Source organism: Centropristis striata, chromosome 10 (assembly GCF_030273125.1).
Source record: "Centropristis striata isolate RG_2023a ecotype Rhode Island chromosome 10, C.striata_1.0, whole genome shotgun sequence".
Lineage (NCBI taxonomy): Eukaryota > Metazoa > Chordata > Actinopteri > Perciformes > Serranidae > Centropristis > Centropristis striata.
Genome location: NC_081526.1, coordinates 14,391,728 through 14,410,073, shown reverse-complemented (window position 1 = coordinate 14,410,073; position 18,346 = coordinate 14,391,728). Strand labels below are relative to the sequence as shown.

The following is an 18,346-nucleotide window of genomic DNA, read 5'->3' as shown; positions in this document are numbered from 1 at the left end:
ACAGAAGCTTTTCCAAGTTTCTGACATCACAGGTGCTTCCTCTCTGCAGCTTCTGTTCAGTGAAACAGGTGGTTTTAAATCTTGTGTGACAGCAGGAGACCTCTGACGTTGACGCCCAGATTACAGTTTTCTATCACCTCCAGGTGGACACACACAGACAGACACATACACACACAGACAGACACATACACGCACAGAGACACGCATACACACATGTATACAATGTGTTGTAAATTGTGCCTCTCATACACAGGCTGATAATTAATTGGCAGCCTCAAAACTTGAATTAGTACCCTGTTAACCCATCGTGACCTGAAGTGCTATTCAATTACCCTCGTCAGTAATCAATCTGTTTCTTCTTCTGCAAAGGCTGCACTAGTTAATCCATTATAAATTAAAAGCCTACCTGTAGCTGGACAAACATTATTGATTGTGCAGTCTAATGGGCTGTGCCAGCTTATATCTTTTTTTTGTCTCCAGAAATATTTTCTGACTTTAAAACCATTTTTTTTCTTATATTCTTCCCAAACCTATAGAGAATGTGGTATGCTTTGTCAGCCTTTTCCTCTTTGATGACATCTGAAGTTAACAGTTATTGATTAGAGACAACTGACTGACTGATATCTACAGATGGACAGTTTTTATTCTTCTTTTCCTCCAATTTAACCTCGAGCAAGGGTGTGCATCCCTTGTGAGGGAAGTTGATAAATTACCTGATCTTTGATGTTTTCAACCTCATAATACCGTGTTAATAATGGCCACACGCTGCCTGAGGACACAAAGCTTCAACTGCCTGGCCATCTGCAGGGCGCTCACAGGTTCCTCGAGGAATCAAGTTCAGACAGAAACCTCCATCAGTTTCCACTTTTTGACCCAGCCTCACTTACTCAGCCAACCACACCTTGCCCCCAGCAACTCCCACACATATCAAAACCAACCCCCCACCCAGCTCGCCAATAGCTGCACTTTGTTTCCAGAAAGAGGCTATTCTGTTACTGAAAAAACCCCTTCTGGAAAATACTAGATTTGAGTTTCAGTCACTTTTTGGTCACTTACATTTTTTGTTTCTCCTCTTTTCTTCCTACTATTTTCATAACTTCCTCCCAAACTTCCACTCACCATTCACACGGTATTACACAATCTTTAACAGGCCCTCTGGCTATTAGAAAGACAGAAAATGAGCCAGTTTCAGATACTACTGTATTTCTCACAATAGAGAACAGACAGTGAAACCACTCGAGTATCTTTTTGATTAGCAAGTATCGATGATGTCAGAAGGACGTTATAAAAGACAGGGAAGTATATCCCACTTTAGTGTTTATTTTACTCATTTCACTATTCACACATGAACTATATTCATGGCAATAGAGGTAAACTTTTCACTTTACTGACGACTTGGGTCCTCTGCCTCTTTATGCCATGCTTACGTAGAATTTATGTTTTTGTCTTACACGACAGCATCTATAACTGTTCCAGACAGCTGCCTATCAATTTCATCCTCCGTGCGGACTGAGAGGAGATCCCTTATTGAATCTGTCCTGTTTCCAGCCATTCTTTAGAAAAAAGAGCTAGTTCCAAACAAAGGAACTTGTATTGCTTGTTAGTTATCCACTCACGCGAAAGCATTTTCATTCATTCTAAACCGTAAACAAGTTGTGGATTCAGATATATTACTACTTTTTTTCAAAACACAGCTGCATTTTCCCTGAAACATTACTGGGTCTTGAGGTGGGAAGTTGGCGGTACAGATTTCCCTGAATATCTCATTCACACATGACCCCATGCAGGAAACCCCTGAACATTTCAGGTATAGTACGCATTTGTGAAAGGTGATTTTTTTCTGCATTGTATTACACAGTACATAACAAGAAGACACCAAAGAATTCCACTGCTTGAACTTTGCAATAAAAGTGACAAATGAAAATCATATCTATCCCTACCATACAAACTATGATTTTTATATTAAAATGTATTTTAGCTAATAAGAAAACACACTCCCTGAACAAACAATATTCCAACATTCCCTACATACACACACACATAAACACACACACACAGACCACCTGCTGGTTGAGGCGCTAATGTTCTTTAAAAGGCTTAATAAAGGAGATTAGTGTCCACTCACGCTCGTGTTTATGGGTGACGAGTCAAACGTTAGTGGGTCACAGTCAAACACCTGGACTGCCTGTATCTACTGGCACAGATTTAACAGGACTACAGCACAAGCCCGAAACCATCAGACTAGAAAACTAAATGTATAAACCATGAAATAAGCTGGCCATTAGCTGGTCATTAGATTGTTAATGATTTAGAAATAACTCTTTTACCCAAAGTTTATTTCCTGTTTTAAGCTGCCCTCTTAGAAGAAATCTGAAATGATTCTGATCATGTTTTGTACTCTGGGTTTTGGACAGTTTAGAGTTGGGGGATAAAAGGAATGGACACCCACAAACAGAGAGATGGGGGAGGGCAGCAAGTGGGAATAAGGGGCTTACAGTCATGGTCATGGAGGGGGAGTGACATAAACAAAGCACAGCACTAAATAGGGCTGAGCGGTGACGGATGAGTGCATATAATATCAGGGGTTAGAGGGTTCAGATTGAGGGCAAAAGGGGCAATTATTAAGGTGATGGTCAACAATTGTGCTGCTCTGCAAGGTCTTTAATTTCTCACAAAAGAAATGAGGATGTGGTCTGTGATCAGAAGAAGAACACAAACTGTAGAGAAATTGGCAAAAAAGGGCAATTTGTAGAAATCGAAATGCATGACTAAAAATCACTCCAAAAGATACAGTATGGACCAAACCCAGCAACAACAACATGAATAAATGTACCCATGGCTCTGTTTAAATATAGTGCAGAAATGATGGAAGGTGGACTCAGTGTATCTGTGATTTACAAGTTTTTGTTCTTCAACTTAGATTTTATAGGGGAAATAAAACAAACAGCGGCTGATTAACTGCACAGTAAAGAAAGTAAACGCTGTGTTTTCCCAAGTGAGAGCAAAGGTAGAGGGAAGTTTACCTCAAACAGAAGAGGGCAGGTAGAAGATGTGATGTCAAGATAACAGAACTAATTGTGGCTATAATTTAATAAAAGGACTAACTACCCATAAAAACAAATGCTGAAAATACACTATGGTGAAAGAAAGGCTGTGGCAACAAGGGAAGAATCATTTTGTGACGCATCAACAAGAAAAGATGAAATAAAATGATAAAGCATCTGACACCTACCACACAGCCAGTGGCAGCAGCGAGAGAATCTGTAGTATCTTTCCACCTCCTCCAGAGAGATCCGTACGTGACCCCCACTCTCATCTACTGGACACAGACACACATCCAGCGCTGCCTCCATCTCTTCCTCCGCAACCTCTTCAGTTTTATCATCTGTCTCTACTCTCTCCGTTTCATTCTCCATCGACCCTGGGTCAGCCTCAATCTCACCTTCCTCTGAAGTCTGACTCCCTCCATCTCCTCCTGGACTTCCATCTCTTTCCTCATTACTGGTTTCTGTGTGTCCAGTCATCATAAACCAGTCTTCTATATCTGGATCTTCACCTGCAGTCACCTGTCCAACTAAACTGAGCTCTGAGTCCACTTCCATGCAAAACCCAGAGTCTAACTCCACATCCTCCTCCATCAAGACTCCTGAATCTGCTGCTTCCTCTCCTCCCATCCTGCCGTCCAAGTCTACGTCTTCTTTTCTCCTCTTCTGCAACACTTGTTCCATGCAGCTTTGCAAAAAAAGGTATCACCGTAACAATTTCCCACTCATTGTGACTCCACCTTTCACCAGACTCTTGCGCTCTGTCAGGCTGCAGGTGCTCTACAGCCTGCAGGACGTCACTCAGTAACTGTGGGGACTTCCTATTGCAACCTCAGGTTACCTTCCCTGTAGACAAAAGCTACAGTGTAGCACTCTACTCCACCCTCCCTGCTCACCCAGCTACCCTTTTTCCCTCCCCTAAAAAAGACAATTACCTGACCCCTCCCGGTTGAATAGCAATGCCTCCAACCTGCAAATAAACGACATGGTCTGACCTCAAAAAACAGATCCAGTTATGACTCTGTAAGACTAGTCAGAAACAGGAAAAGTCATGCATGCTATGTTATGTCATAACATGTTGTGTCACAGTGATAAGCAGGTCCCAGTCCTCATTTACCTAGGCCAACACGGCTCTCTCTCTCCTCGGCTGCCTTATCTCAGGAGATGTGGACCAAAAGTACAAAGCCTCCATTCTGACCAGCCCATTCAAACACTGCCTGCATCCCCATTTAACCATTCACAGACTGTATCCATTCAAAGACCCAATTCTTGTTTACAAAAGAGCCCATTCTTACAAACTTACTGAAAGACTTAATTCTAATGAGACCTCTCAAAGAAAGACACTGTTTCTTAACAGAATGTGGCAATTTAGATTCCTTTTCTATGAGCTGTATAAGAGATATATTTCAGTCAAGACGAGCTAATAGACATCATTCTGTCTCCTAATTCAGCCATTATCAACAGTGTTTATATGTAGGCTTACATGTGTGTGTGCATAGGTTCGAAAGCTTGCATCTATGGGGGCTGGGGGCATTGTTTTTAACATGTGTTTGCTCTATGACCAAGGGCAAGCACGAGGTTATCAGTGTCATAAACCTTGAGGGATAAACACAAGAGCCATTAGGTTAAAGAAGTGCACACAGCTCAAAGCGAACAATAGGGTCAAACTATCACAGCCTGAGTCAATTTAGAGACACTGATTCACTGTGTAGTCGCATAAAGCCAACGAGCGACTAGAACACAAGTGTCTCCAATATACTTTTCCTCTAACTCAAAGATGTATAAATGTTACAATGTCATTTAGCAGACGTTTTTATCCAAAGCGATGTAAATCTGAGAGTTCATACAACACGAGCAAAGATCAAGTCAGAAGACAACACAAGTACGTTGAGTCAATACATTAAATAAATTTACATTTAAAGTCAGCATAAAATGCCAGAAAAAGATAATTACCATAAAAATTTAAAAAAGAAATTGTAATCTTATTTAGTACACGCATAAACACAGAAGTTGTATGAGGCATTTATGGCTCTAGAGGGAGCATCTCGGACATGATAAATTACCCCAAGTGATGTCATTTGAGTCAGTGTTGGTTGGGGCTGAAAACTAGGAACACACCTGAATCTCTGACCTTTGGTGGTCAAGTTGCATTGTGGGTAATGAAGACGCCAAGTCATGACAAGAAATATGATATCTCTGATTCTTCTGCATTGAGTTTCATCATTTTTAAACTCTCCATCATGAGTCAGACAAGGTTATAGTAGTTCAATGCTAAATCAGAAAATCTCTTGAGTACGGGCAGTATCCCTTGTCCTTGTCTGGGTTGGAAATGTACCTTTTTGTTTACCTGCCACTGGTGAATTCCAACAAGCCACTGGATAGCTTACCATTGTTTTGGGGGAACTGGTGAGAAAAGCAAATCTAGCTGCCATTTGCATATTATACCAACATTTGGCTGGTGGTTAGTGCTAATTTCCAACCGCCCTTAAGTCAAGTCTTTTGTTGTTGTTGTTTATACAGCCCGAAATCCCACTTTGTCACTTTGCAATCTGTACAACATTCAGTAACCTTAGAGTGTCAATCCAATCCAATGAGGAAAATAAGTCAACAATTAAATTAAACATTTTTGGAGATATGTTAAGTTGCTTTAGAAACAATTCACGCTCCTTCTGAGATCATTTTAAGAATCACTCACATATGGAAAAACAGATCAATGTTACAACTATGCCCACAAAAATATTCTGACTAAACATAAACCTATAAAAAGAAAAGATATTTTTTTCCACCAGATCTTCGTACTTTATCTGTGGCCTCAGCCTGTAAAACCAAACAACTGCTAGATCAACAACATAGTTCCTCTCTTGTAAGAATTTACCTCATGGCTAATGACTTAACCAGAGCTAGGAAGAAATGAAAACCTTCCCTCAAAAACCCTACAGCTAGAGATACAGCCTAGCAAAGCAGGCAAGAAAGCATGCACATACTGTATGTGGAGTCCATGAATGCCAAAACATATGATCATAGAGTATATGCCGTCACTTAAACAATCTATAGGTACTGGGCATTAGCTTTGAACATGCAGTGACCTTCAACCAGGGAGAGAACAAACATAAATATCTGACAGAACAAACATAACCCTGATCAAGCATCGGTGACTGTGTAGGTTTGAAGAAATGGTAAGGACTTCACACACACTGTCAGCACTATAGAAATATAGCTTACACATACAGACACAAGGTCAGATTTTTATAAATAGAGTAAAATACACAAACAGCCAACCCACGCAGGGAGACACAAAAAATAGCATCCATACGTCTCCTGACTCACGTGGCTTAAGCGGGACCATCGGCATCCCACTATCCCATTGAGAAGCACTCCTCTTAGCTTTCCTCACCATGCTTTTTTTCCTGCGTGTTAGCGAGACCTGCAAAAGTCCTTTTTTCGTGCAGTGGAAAATAACCAAAGTGGCAACGCGCTGCCTGACAGGACACCAACTTGAAAAGTCAGCAGCTTTAATCAGCAGTTCCCACTCCTTTGCACCAGCTCGTCTGCTGGGAAGAGGGAAGATGCTGTGTGCTGCAATTTCTGCATTTGCTGAAGAATCTGTTACTGCTACGGAAAAATGTCAGTGCAGCTGCCGAGGTCTGTATGTTGTAAACTGAAGCGGCTGTTTTAAGTTGCACAGTCACGCACTCTCTCTCACTCTCTCACACACACAGACACAAACTTCTATACACACAGAGACACAAAAACAGCTCAGTGGGGAAGAAGGGCAGCCCACAGGAAACCGTGTGTGAGGCTCTGGGCGTGATGCCCTGCAGATCTCTGGCCAGAGCTTCAGTCAGGAATATATTACACACACACACATGCATACATAGGCATGTCTTATGGACACTGGAAAGTGCCATATAAGCATGCTGAGTGCACACAGAAACACACACTCCCTTTCTCTTACCATCCCAGTCTCTCCAGGAGCTCCTGCGGCTGCCAGGGCTGAAAGGGAAAGTAGAGCCCAGTCCAGAGATGTCCAGGTTCTGGATCAGATGACTGAGCCGGTTCACGATCCGGTAGGATGCCTCACCACCCTCCCGCAGAAAGTCATGCAGAGACATGAGAGCAGTCTGCTGGTCTCACACTCTCAAACAAACTCTTTCATCCAGAGAGAGACCCCCTCGCTGCACCTGCAAAGCTCCACTGCACACTCTAATAGACTCCAAATCGTAGCCCCAACACGCCAGCATGAGAAGGACCTTCTTTGTTGTAATGTGCCAGATCACTCGGAATCAGGCCGACATACTCTCACATGCATCCTGTGAGGAGATGCCTGCACTTACATATAAGACAAACCGGGTGTCCTCTGCAGTGCCACATTGGGGACTCGTTGAAACAGCAGTGCAGAAACAAAAAGAGCTGAGTCACTGTCTGCACAACCTTTACAACAAACAATAATCACACTGAAGGTGAGAATTGGCCCAGCTGTACTCTGCACACACTCTGATGCACACGCATACCTCGCTGCAAGTGCAACTATTGACGGCTCAGAGTAGCATAGGTTTCCAGGGAGGGACGGGAGGGGGGGTGGAGGGGAGCTGGAGCAGAGGGCAGCCGGTGAAGCACAAATCCCCTTCTGCTGCTCGGGCTAATTATATTCCCCCACTCCTTAACTAATCTGCCTTTTCATTCCTTCTTTCTACCTTCTGAAATTTGTTCATGCACTCATTCCTGGTGAACCAGGAAAGCATGAACATTTTAAAACTACCACTCAAACTTTGTGGTGGACATAAAGAGCTTAGGGTGTGTCAGAAAGTCACTGAGGTGGAGGAGTAAACATAGAGGGTCTTCTTTGATGGGAGAGTGGAGGAGGTTGTTGGCAGGCTTTTAAATATGTGTGTCCGCGTTGTGTACAAGTGTGTGTTCAGTTGTGTTTGTGTGGTTAAAGCTGGCAAGCAAAAGGCAGCTTGCAGTTTATAGGCTTAGAATAGAGATGAGAGAGGAGCTGCACTCTCACACATACTGATGAGGCAACTGCAGGAGGACGCGACACACCAGCCATCTTCCCATAACCCTCCATTCCCACCCCCACCCCTCTACCTCTGTACCCCTGATAATCAGGTCTGATCCCTCGGTTATGGCATCAACACCTCCTGTGTGTTACTTTATTTATAGACCTTCATCACTGTTTGCTCCCACTCTGACTTCACACTACATCTACCTGCATAGACTGTATTTATAGATGAATAACATCACAGCTGACCAAAAGTGAAGCTAAAACATCTAGATTGCCCTTTGGCTGGCTGCAGTGCAGGTTAGTGGATGGTAGCCTACATAAAAACTAAAAAGTCATGAGTACACATCAAATACTTTTTCCCCAAAGACATTTTCTGTCATAGTTAAAAACAAACATAAACACAAGTGCACAAAGGCTCATTCATCCTGTCCGTTATGACTGAAGCTGCAGAAAACCATAATTGAAAGGCAGGTATAATGTTCACTACCTTTATAGTGTTTTAGCATGCTAACATTTTCTGATTAGAAGTAAAACGAAGGCTGCAGCTCAGGCTGATAATGACGATAGTTTTGCAGGAATTTTGCCATAATTTACTGGACAAAGTGAAAAAAAATGTATTTCAATTCATCGTGGACATGCCAATGGAAGTTATTGGACTTTAAGAGTTATAATCACAGAGGAGTCATACCCACAAAAATATAGAGCGATTTGCAAATACACATAACTTCACATAAAAGGTTGACCATAAAATTACATTTAAACTGATATATACACATATGTGGATCCATTTGTACACATGGAATGGGTTGGATATGACATAAGGTAAACTGCAATTGTTAAAGTCCAATAAAAACTTTCATACATACACAAATGTCTTGAAAATCTGTAATGTCACTCTCATGGTGGTGCTACAGGAAGAATCAGAAGATCATCATGAAACTCAGTAAGATTTATCATCTTGGTACCATGGATACCAAACTTCCTGGCAATTCACCAAGTGGCTGCTGAGTTATTTCAGTCTGGACCAAAGTGACGGACCAATCAAAGACTGATGGACTGATATTGCCACCCACAGAGCCATTAGCATGGCTAAAAACCTCACATTACTAATTCATTAGAATTGCCACTACAAAAACACTGTTTTTAATATTTCTATTCTATCTGTAGATGTTAAACTACAGCAGATAAGAAGCGTTTCTGGAGGCATTTCAATTTCCTCTCTGTAGAAATTGCAGTTTTTAGAGTTTTCTCCCTGTTTTAATAACATATTAAACTATAAAACTATAAAACTTGCTAAGCCTGGTGGTGGAGAAGCCCACCAGCGGTCCACCGTGTTTTTGTAAAAAAAAAAAAAAAGAGTTAAAAGTTGACAGGAATTTCAAAATTTTGAATATTATGTGTTATTATAAGCCATTTATTAAAAATACAAAATGTAGAGTCTTACTAAAAAGGCACAATCTTGACAAATCTTGAAATATGGTTTTAACAAACTTAAAACTCCTTTCATTACCCTGAACATACTGCTGGGCAATTTCTTGTCTGTCAGTATTTTCTGAGAGTATGATGGGGGGACCGAAACAAAGTCTGGGTGTCCGGGAGCATGCTCCCCCGGAGATCATTATTGCCCTAAAAGCCTAAATTTGGTGCTTCTTTCCCATTCTAATGCCACTATTCCATCTTAATCATTGCATATCTTTTATGAATTATTGTGGATAATAAGGGTTCTTATAAGTTTTATTTAAGGCACCATATTTTGACAGTCTTTTTGCAAATTATGTGGTGGACTCTGCTAACACATCCATGTGCTCTTATTTTGAAAGCTACATGTTTTTGCTTTTATTTTGAAGGCGGGTCTAACACGTTCTTACCGTAACGCCTTAGTGTGTTATATTAACACTGAAAGTAAGAACTTGGAGCTCAGAACAACGTTGAAAATTCTGACATTCGTGTAGACCTTAAACGCACCATTAGCCACCGGAAGTCAATTTTTGGTTTTGAATGACAAAACAAGACATTTAAATACATCACCTTGGACTTTGAAAATGGTGAAAAATCTCAGACATTTTATAGACCAAACGATAAATCGAGAAAATAATAAACAGATTAAGCAAAAATGAAATTATTGTTTGTTTGGTAGAAAAATCAAATGCACTGTGACTACACTCACTCAAATGCAATGAAATACATTTTTAGAATACTTTATTCCTGCAGCACTCTCCCCGGCTCTGGCTACTTGTGTCTTTCTGACCACAGCTGACTAGCAGGAGACTAATACTGACCTGCTGGATCCATCTGGCTATACACCTGCTCTGCCTTTAGGGATGAACAACACTGTGCAGAAACAACCCCTGACCTCAAGCTAAAAAAGGAACCTGACACTCACTTTATGGTAACAATAAAGTCTTGCATACATCAGATTTATAGGCAAACTGTCTTGTTGTGCTTTCAATCTAAAGCAATGCAACAGGAGCATTTGATCAATAACAAAATGACAGAGATTGAACAGCAACCACATAGTCATAAGACAGCTGGGCAGCTTGGAGCTCAGGCACTTTCAGAAACCTCAGCTCCTGCTTGGCTCAGCAGCAAATAAACCTCTAGACAGTCTCTCACACACACATGCAAAGAGGTGTGAATACAATCTCGCCATACTCAGCACACACAAAAACGCCAACCACAACATATAATATGTACTGCACAATAAATAAAACGGCCCTCAAGCATCACCGGCTGCACATGAACACATTCCTGCTGGAAAAGCGGAGACCTGTGAGTCACTGAACTGGATGTGTCCCTTTAAATCAGCTGGAAGTAGGTCAAATGCCCAGTTAGAGTCGAGGAGATGCTGCCTGTGATTAGAGTTCCAAGTAAGAAATATTTAAATTTCACTAATTAATATAACATCTCCTGTTGTTTCACACCAGAGTCTAACTTGCATTATATATATTTTTCAGACTGCAATATCTCAGCAACTATTGGATCAACTGTTTTTAAATTCTGTACAGTAAGTAATGGTTCACTGAGGATGAAACATGCTGACAAAGGTGATTCCCTGACTTTTCCTGTAGCACCACCAACAGAAATTTTTTAATTGATCTAGGAAAATTATTTTAACGTCTACTAGATGGATTTGGACAACATTTTGTACGGACTATAGTCACATTTTCATCAACAAATTTCTAAGCACATTTTGGAGATTTGCATGAGAAACACCAAAATTCAATAAAAGTTTTTAGGCTCGCTTGAGATTGTAATTAAAAAAAAAAAAAAAAAGTTAATGTGCTAAACGGGAGATGGTAATGCTCTTTCCAAAAAAAGTTCTGACACAGTGAACATTTAACTCACATGACTGATCAGCTGTTAGCTTATAAGTTGCCCAAATGGATCCAGTTCCTGCAAACTTCTCTCCATTTTCTCTTGTGGGTAGCCAAATTTGTCCAATTAGCAACCTCTTTTTTGTTGTTGTTTTTTTTCTCTTGCTCAATCTTTACTTCTACTGTTTACTGACGAATAAGCCTACAGCAATACATTACACTGCCATCTTCTGACCAAAGTACGTTTATGCAGCTTTGTTTATTAGCTCTAAACCAGTTGATGGAAACGCATCCCTAATTTGCATTTTCTTTAATGTGACATTTCAAAATTTCACTTCCAAAATTGCTTATTCTTAAATGGAAACATGGCTAATGCACCTTAATGACTTGCATGATCATGTAACTTTTCCCTTACTGGGGATTTCCACCGGACGTGTTACAGCAGCAGCACGTCTCCACAGCGTTTTTGCTGCATCTGTCAATTCACACCGGGAGCGTTACAGCAGCAGCACGTCAGTTTAGCGAGCCGGCCGTATACACGTGAGATCACGAGATCACGCGATAATCCTGACCATACGGGAGACCGCAAGGTCCGGTGATAAAATCTAAACTCTATTTATACAGTCTATGGATAAACTGTGTGTATAAAGTAAACAACAACAAAAACCAACTTACTTTGCTTTTCTGAGGTGAAAGATATGTTGATCTGACCATCTATCCTTATAAAAACAATATGTTATGTCATAAATGATTGTATGATGTTCCACTTCAACAATCAGTCTCTTCTCGTCCGTGTCGCTGATCCTCTGAGACCCTTTGATTGATTGATTGCTGATCTGGTGCCCCGGTCATAACATAATGTTGATGTGAAGTAGTTTTAGGCTGCATGAACTGCGTATTGTGTTTTATTTTGAAAGGGGCGGAAGTGTTTTACGCTGATTCTGAGTCGGACTTCCTGTCTGGTGCGATCTGCTCTGTTGAGATTCACGCGATTTGGCAGCGTCTCGCGGAGAAATAGAAGTCCTACCTAATGCTCGCGTAGAGACGCTGACGTGACGCTGCCGTAACGTGACGCTACGCGCCCGGTGGAAATGCTCTCATTGATTAGAGTGTTACCTATTTGCAACGGCATACGCGACGCTGACATGACGCTGCAGTAACGCGCCCGGTGGAAATCAGGCTTTAGGGCCACGCCATGAGTTCCACATTTGCGGGTTGAAATATCTCAACTAATGGATGGATTGACATGAAATTTGGTGCACAAAATCATAAGGATTATTCGTATTTTGTAAATTTGTTCCTCTTTACTTTAACTAGCACCATCATCAGGTCAAAACCTTACTTTGTCCAATACTAATGTTAATGACTAAATGCCTGCAGTCATTCCCTTCAGCTTCAACTGAACTTAGTTTAGTTCTAATTAGAAACTGTTAGCACAATAACACAATAAACTTAGCTGTCTAAATTATTTACTTACTATGAAATCAAGAAATGCATGTTTCTTCACTCCATAGATCATTTATGTGTTGACTGACTGAGCACAGATAAATTGTGCTAACCAGCTCTACCCACTCACTGCTGACTGAAGGGCCACACTGATAGATGGATGGATTGGTTCGCTGCCACCGACAATATTCAACACAAAAAAAGGAAAATACAGTCAACCACAGTGTGGTGTGCAAATAGATCTTCCTGATTTCATATCAGTTTGAAGATGTTGTAATGGAGACTCAGGCGTGTTTGTAGCTTGTTCTTTGGAAAGGGAAAGGAAAGGGGCTCTTTTTCAGCAAGCGAGCAGTTCCCCAGATAAGACAATGCAAAATCCTTTTCATCCTCAGTTAACTTTGTTTCCCTGAATCTCTCTTTTACTCACTCTCCCTTCCTCTCTGCTGTCTTCTGTGATCAGTGTTAGTCTCTTCTCTGAGCGGATTACTGCTCTCATCCTCCTGCCACAGCAAATTCCAGTCACATTTCCTCATAAACGCTGTGCTACCAATGACTGCAATGTCTGGAAATGTTTAGTCTAATGCCACACACTTAATGCCTCAACATGCCTCAAAATATGAACATTCTTCATTATTTTGTTGCAATTGCATTTTTGTCACGTCTGCAGTCAATAACCGTCAGAGCTGTAGTATGTTCAGTTTCATTCCTTTTGTTTCAGTATTGCCATGCTCCCCTCCTCACGCAAATCCACCCACTCACCACCGCCATACTTCACCATTTCTGGTGATAAGGAGGAGGAAATACAACTAGAGCCCACTGTGCTTTATTTTTGATTGCAGTAGGAGCCTGAAATGGGCCAAGGCTGTTCAAAGCACAAGCATTTAACAGAAAAACTGTTGCTGTACATGCACAGCTTCTACAAATACAGCTAAAAAGAATCATGATCTGAAAACTACTATACCATATGACATAAATGAGCAGCTGCAGCTAATTTAAATGTGACCAGCACCTGATCTCCAATGAAAAAAAGATCCAACAACATTAAATTAAAAAGGTGTTTTGTGCACGAGTGAGTGTGCATTCATGCTTGTGAGAGTGGCTGTGTGCTGGCAGTGAGTGGATTAAAGGAGATCTCTATAAATGGATCAAAAGAGAAAAAGAAGCAAAGAGAAATATAACTCAATCACATATATTAGTGGCATTAATTTGATAAAGGAGAAAGGTCTGTCCTTCAGTCTGTGGTGATAAATCTTGAGGCTGCAGAAGCAACGTCAGGATGTTACTTACGGACTGGGAAAGGGTTCTCGTGTCAACTAAAAAAAGCCTCCGAAATAGCTTTCTTTTCCATGACTGCGTAATGACTTTTCACTGCAGTCAGAAATGAAGGCCCTCAAAATGTTTTCCTGCAGATGCTTGGACCACAAATATGAATGCACGGCTGTGACAGCAGAGGTTTTATGTCTACCTGAAGTGAAATAGTCAAGTTAAGTAATCGGACTGCAGTGGTAATAGAACCATATATAGGTCAAGGTCTCCCATTGCTGCCCTCAACACCTCTCCCAATCAGACGATGCTGTAACTGATTAGGGTGTAGTACTGAGAATATAGGGCAGTATCACAACAGTATAACAACACAAACCAACCTGCCTGAAGCCTGTGTTTTTGTGCACATTTTACAGGCATCATAATATAGGTTGCTAATCAGATTGAATGCCGTTTAACATTATAAATATAAAATTATAGAGGAACCTTTCTCTGCGATAACTCAACTGAATTACAAATACTATATATTCTTGTGTAACAACACCATGTACTATTCTTTTCTCCTACTGGATCAAATAATGTGATTCAGTATCACATTTTCCACTGCAGGCACAAAGTGTATAAGCAGATCTTGTGACAGAAACATAGCATACGAGCCAAACACCTCCCTAGCTCGAGGCAGACACAGACATGATCAGCAGCAAATTAAACCTCATTTGGTTTCTGGCAGCAATAAAGATTTGGAGAATATTGACATATTGATCGTGCATTTTTTTCCTTCATAAACCCTGGTTTCACCTTTTATTTTGTCTATATTTAGTCAAATATGAGAGAAAATATTGTCTCTTATTGGGGCTTAATACAGATTAGTATTTCACCTATATCAATGTTTCAGACAGGTAATCAAGATGACAAGGGCATGTAGTTGAGTGTGCTGTTGTCACCCACCTATGCTTTGAGTCACTGTCCTCAGTCTCTCCAGCAGCTCCCCAACGGCCATCTCCTCCGTCTTCATCCACAGGATCATCCTCCAAAGGGACAGCGGAAGGCCAGCTGCCCAGCCAATAGACACTTCTGCAGGAAAAAGAGACAGCTTGCCTGCTTTCTCCTGAACGGTGCTTCGGAGATCGGATGATGTTGAAGAGGAAGGGAGAGGGGGACTGTTGGCAAACCCAGCCGAGCAGAAGGCAACAGGGGGAGGCAGCAGGGTAAACTCGCCCAAGATGTGACTGAGTGGCTGCTGTCTTGAACGAAACAAGGATGCTGGAGGAAGGAGAGCTGACAGAGAGGGGGCGTGTGCAGCTCGGAGGCGCTGGGAAGCTTGTGAGAAATGGATGCTTTCGAGGACGCTGCAGAGACGGGAGATGGAATGATGCTGATGCTGAAGCTGCAACGACTGTCACAGCCCCGGCTGCAATGACGAGTCCTCCGCAAAGGGATGCAGAACGCAGGACGATGGCGATGGAGACGGGTAGGAGGAGGTGGAGCAGAAGGCAGCCTCATCCGCACATGCATGCTTCAGCTTCAGCACACATGATGGTGCAAACCTGTGCAGACCTGGCAGACAGGAAGGGGGAGGGGAAATGAAGGTCAGCGTTACAGCTTCACACAAAAAAGCTGATCCAATAGTGACATCTAGTGTGGAGGCAAGGCATGCCAGCTGTGTCATGGTACAGCCTCAGATTATGATTGATTATGCTGCATTGCCACCATGTGATGACACTTGGCTATGACAGAAATATGGTTGGGTCACATTACAAAAGTGTAAATTCCAGTTGCATTCTCACTCGACTGCAATTCTTTGGTCTTTTTAAAGGAAAACAGGAGCTCCTTTTAGTACCCTTCATCACCATTTTTATACACAATTTATAAATCAAGAACCAAGCTCAGCTTCACTTATACTCCACAAACCATATGCATCCTTCCAAAACCATTACTTCTACAACATACAACTTCACACAAACCAACACACTCTGTAATACAGACAGAAGAAGATATCCTACACAGTTGTAGAAACCTAAAAAAAATGTTCCAAGCACTGACAGAACAGTTGCACATTTTTTCCATAATTGGACACTAAGCAGATAAACCAAATGACAGTAGTCAATTATAATCTGTCTAATTTTAATGGGAATATTTTTTTTATCATTGAAGAAACTTTTGAAGAAAGCTGTCCACTGTAAAGTGTAAAGTGACTTATTTCGGTTAATCCGACTCATTTTGGGTTTCATAAAAGCAAATGTTTCATATGGTTAATGCTCAGTGGATGACAACTAATGCTGGGTCAGACTCAACAGAACAAGTCTAACTCATTTGGTTAACAAGCTGTATGAAAGCCCCAACCAGTTGTTGACAGTTTCCAGCCTAGCCCTGCTTAATGTGACAAAATAAACGTCTATGGAGTTCAGATAAACTCCACCATGGACTGTTGGAAACCCGAGAAGCTGCCTAAAGTTATGTAACTGGAGTTCACGTCGGTTGGGGCTGAAGAATAGCTACAAGTTTGAAACAATACCTGCGGGGGTGGAGTTGAAGTGAACTTACTAAATATCTGCAGCCTTCTCTTTATCTCTTCATCTCTGGCTACATTAGCTGCTACTAACAACAAACACACCTGCACGATCTTTAAAACGAACTGTGGGAGTTCGAGGTGCATTAAGGGTAATGTAGGCGAATGTGTGAGTTAAGAAAAATGCGATATTTCTGGTTCTGCTGCTTCGATCTTGAGGCTTTTTAATCTATTAATTAAGCGAATTGGTTGGTACGTTTTTCTTGGTACGTCACAATTGCGTGACGTGGGAAAGAGTAGGTGGAATTGCAGCAATACATTCAAACTACTCAGCACTCTACAAATACTAAAGCTTTAAAGACCCTATATACATATGTAAAGTTTTTTAGTATTTTTATAAATTAAACCACTTAAAAGTTTATTAGGTATTTAAAATGAGTGGAGTGGATTTCACAGTGTGGTATTAGTACTTTTACTGAAGTAAAGGATCTGAACACTTCTTCCACCACTGTCTTTTTTACTTCTTTACTTTTTTTTTTACTTCTTTTTACATTTTTTTTCTTTACTTTCTTTTCTTTTCTTTTTTCTTTTTTCTTTTTCTATTATTTTTATTTTTAATTTTTTAATTTTTATATATTTTTTTTTATTTTTTTAAATTTTTTAAATTTTGTTTTTGTTAATTTTTAATTTTTTAATTTTTAATTTTTAATTTTTAATTTTTAATTTAAATTTTAAATATTTTTTATTTATTTATTAATTATTTTTTTAAATATATTTTTTTAATACTTCTGCGCATGCGCGGCGTTTTAGTTTCTTGCGCATGCGCATTGTCCAGAAAAGCCGCGCATGCGCAGAAGCGGAAAAAGGCGGCACATGCGCAGAAGCACAGAAAACCCGCGCATGCGCAGAAGCGAAAATAAAAATTTCTAAATTTTAAAATAAAAAAAAAATAATTTTTTTTTAAAATTAATTAATTAATAAAAAATAAATAAAGAAAGAAAATAAAGAAAAAAAAAGTAAAAAAAAGTTTTAAAAAAGTAAAGAAGTTAAAAAGACAGTAGTGGAAGAAGTGTTCAGATCCTTTACTTCAGTAAAAGTACTAATACCACACTGTTAAATGACTCCACTCTGCTCATTTTAACTACCTAATAAACTTTTAAGTGGTTTAATTTATATAAATTGGTAATAATTTTAAATGTATCATGTTTTTCATTTTAAATCTTGACCTGAAAAGTAACTAAAGCTGTCAGCTAAATGTAGAGGAATAAAAAGTACAATATATGTCTCAAAATGTAGTGGAGTAGAAGTATAAAGTTACATAAAATGTACATAAAAGTACCTCAAAATTTTACTTTAAGTCCAGTACTTGAGTAAATGTACATAGTTACTTTCCACCATTGCTACCTGCCTCTTCTAACTTATACATATCAGTTAAGAGTCCTCCTTCAGAAACTGTATGAGGATTAAAGGGATAGTTTGTGCATTATTATACAAAACTTGGTACAATTATTGTCAATGCCCTCCTGAAGATAACCCTTAATGGTTTTATTGATCAGCCCCTAGGTGGCACTGTGGTGGCAGTCTAATTTCATATTTGGTACCGTGGCCACTCTATAACACTTAAGGCAATGAAATTCATAGGGGTGGTATAGACTGGCCCCTGTAACGCACACACCCCGACGGCAGCATGCCCCGACACACATGTACTGCGAGGGCCCGTTCAGTACTGCTTGCAGTCCTAGTTCTTCTTCTATTTTATTTG

The 18,346-nt window shown here is 40.4% G+C and overlaps 1 protein-coding gene across 1 annotated transcript in view; it reads right to left on the bottom strand.

Moving 5' to 3' along the window:
• Positions 1–3,728, bottom strand: part of mcf2lb (mcf.2 cell line derived transforming sequence-like b) — a 37,538-nt gene extending 33,810 nt beyond the window's left edge. Inside the window, exon 1 of the mRNA XM_059342749.1 lies at positions 3,233–3,728. Within this exon, the coding sequence (XP_059198732.1) occupies positions 3,233–3,728 (496 nt within the window). The remainder of the gene's footprint in view (positions 1–3,232) is intronic.
• Positions 3,729–18,346: the final 14,618 nt, after the last annotated feature.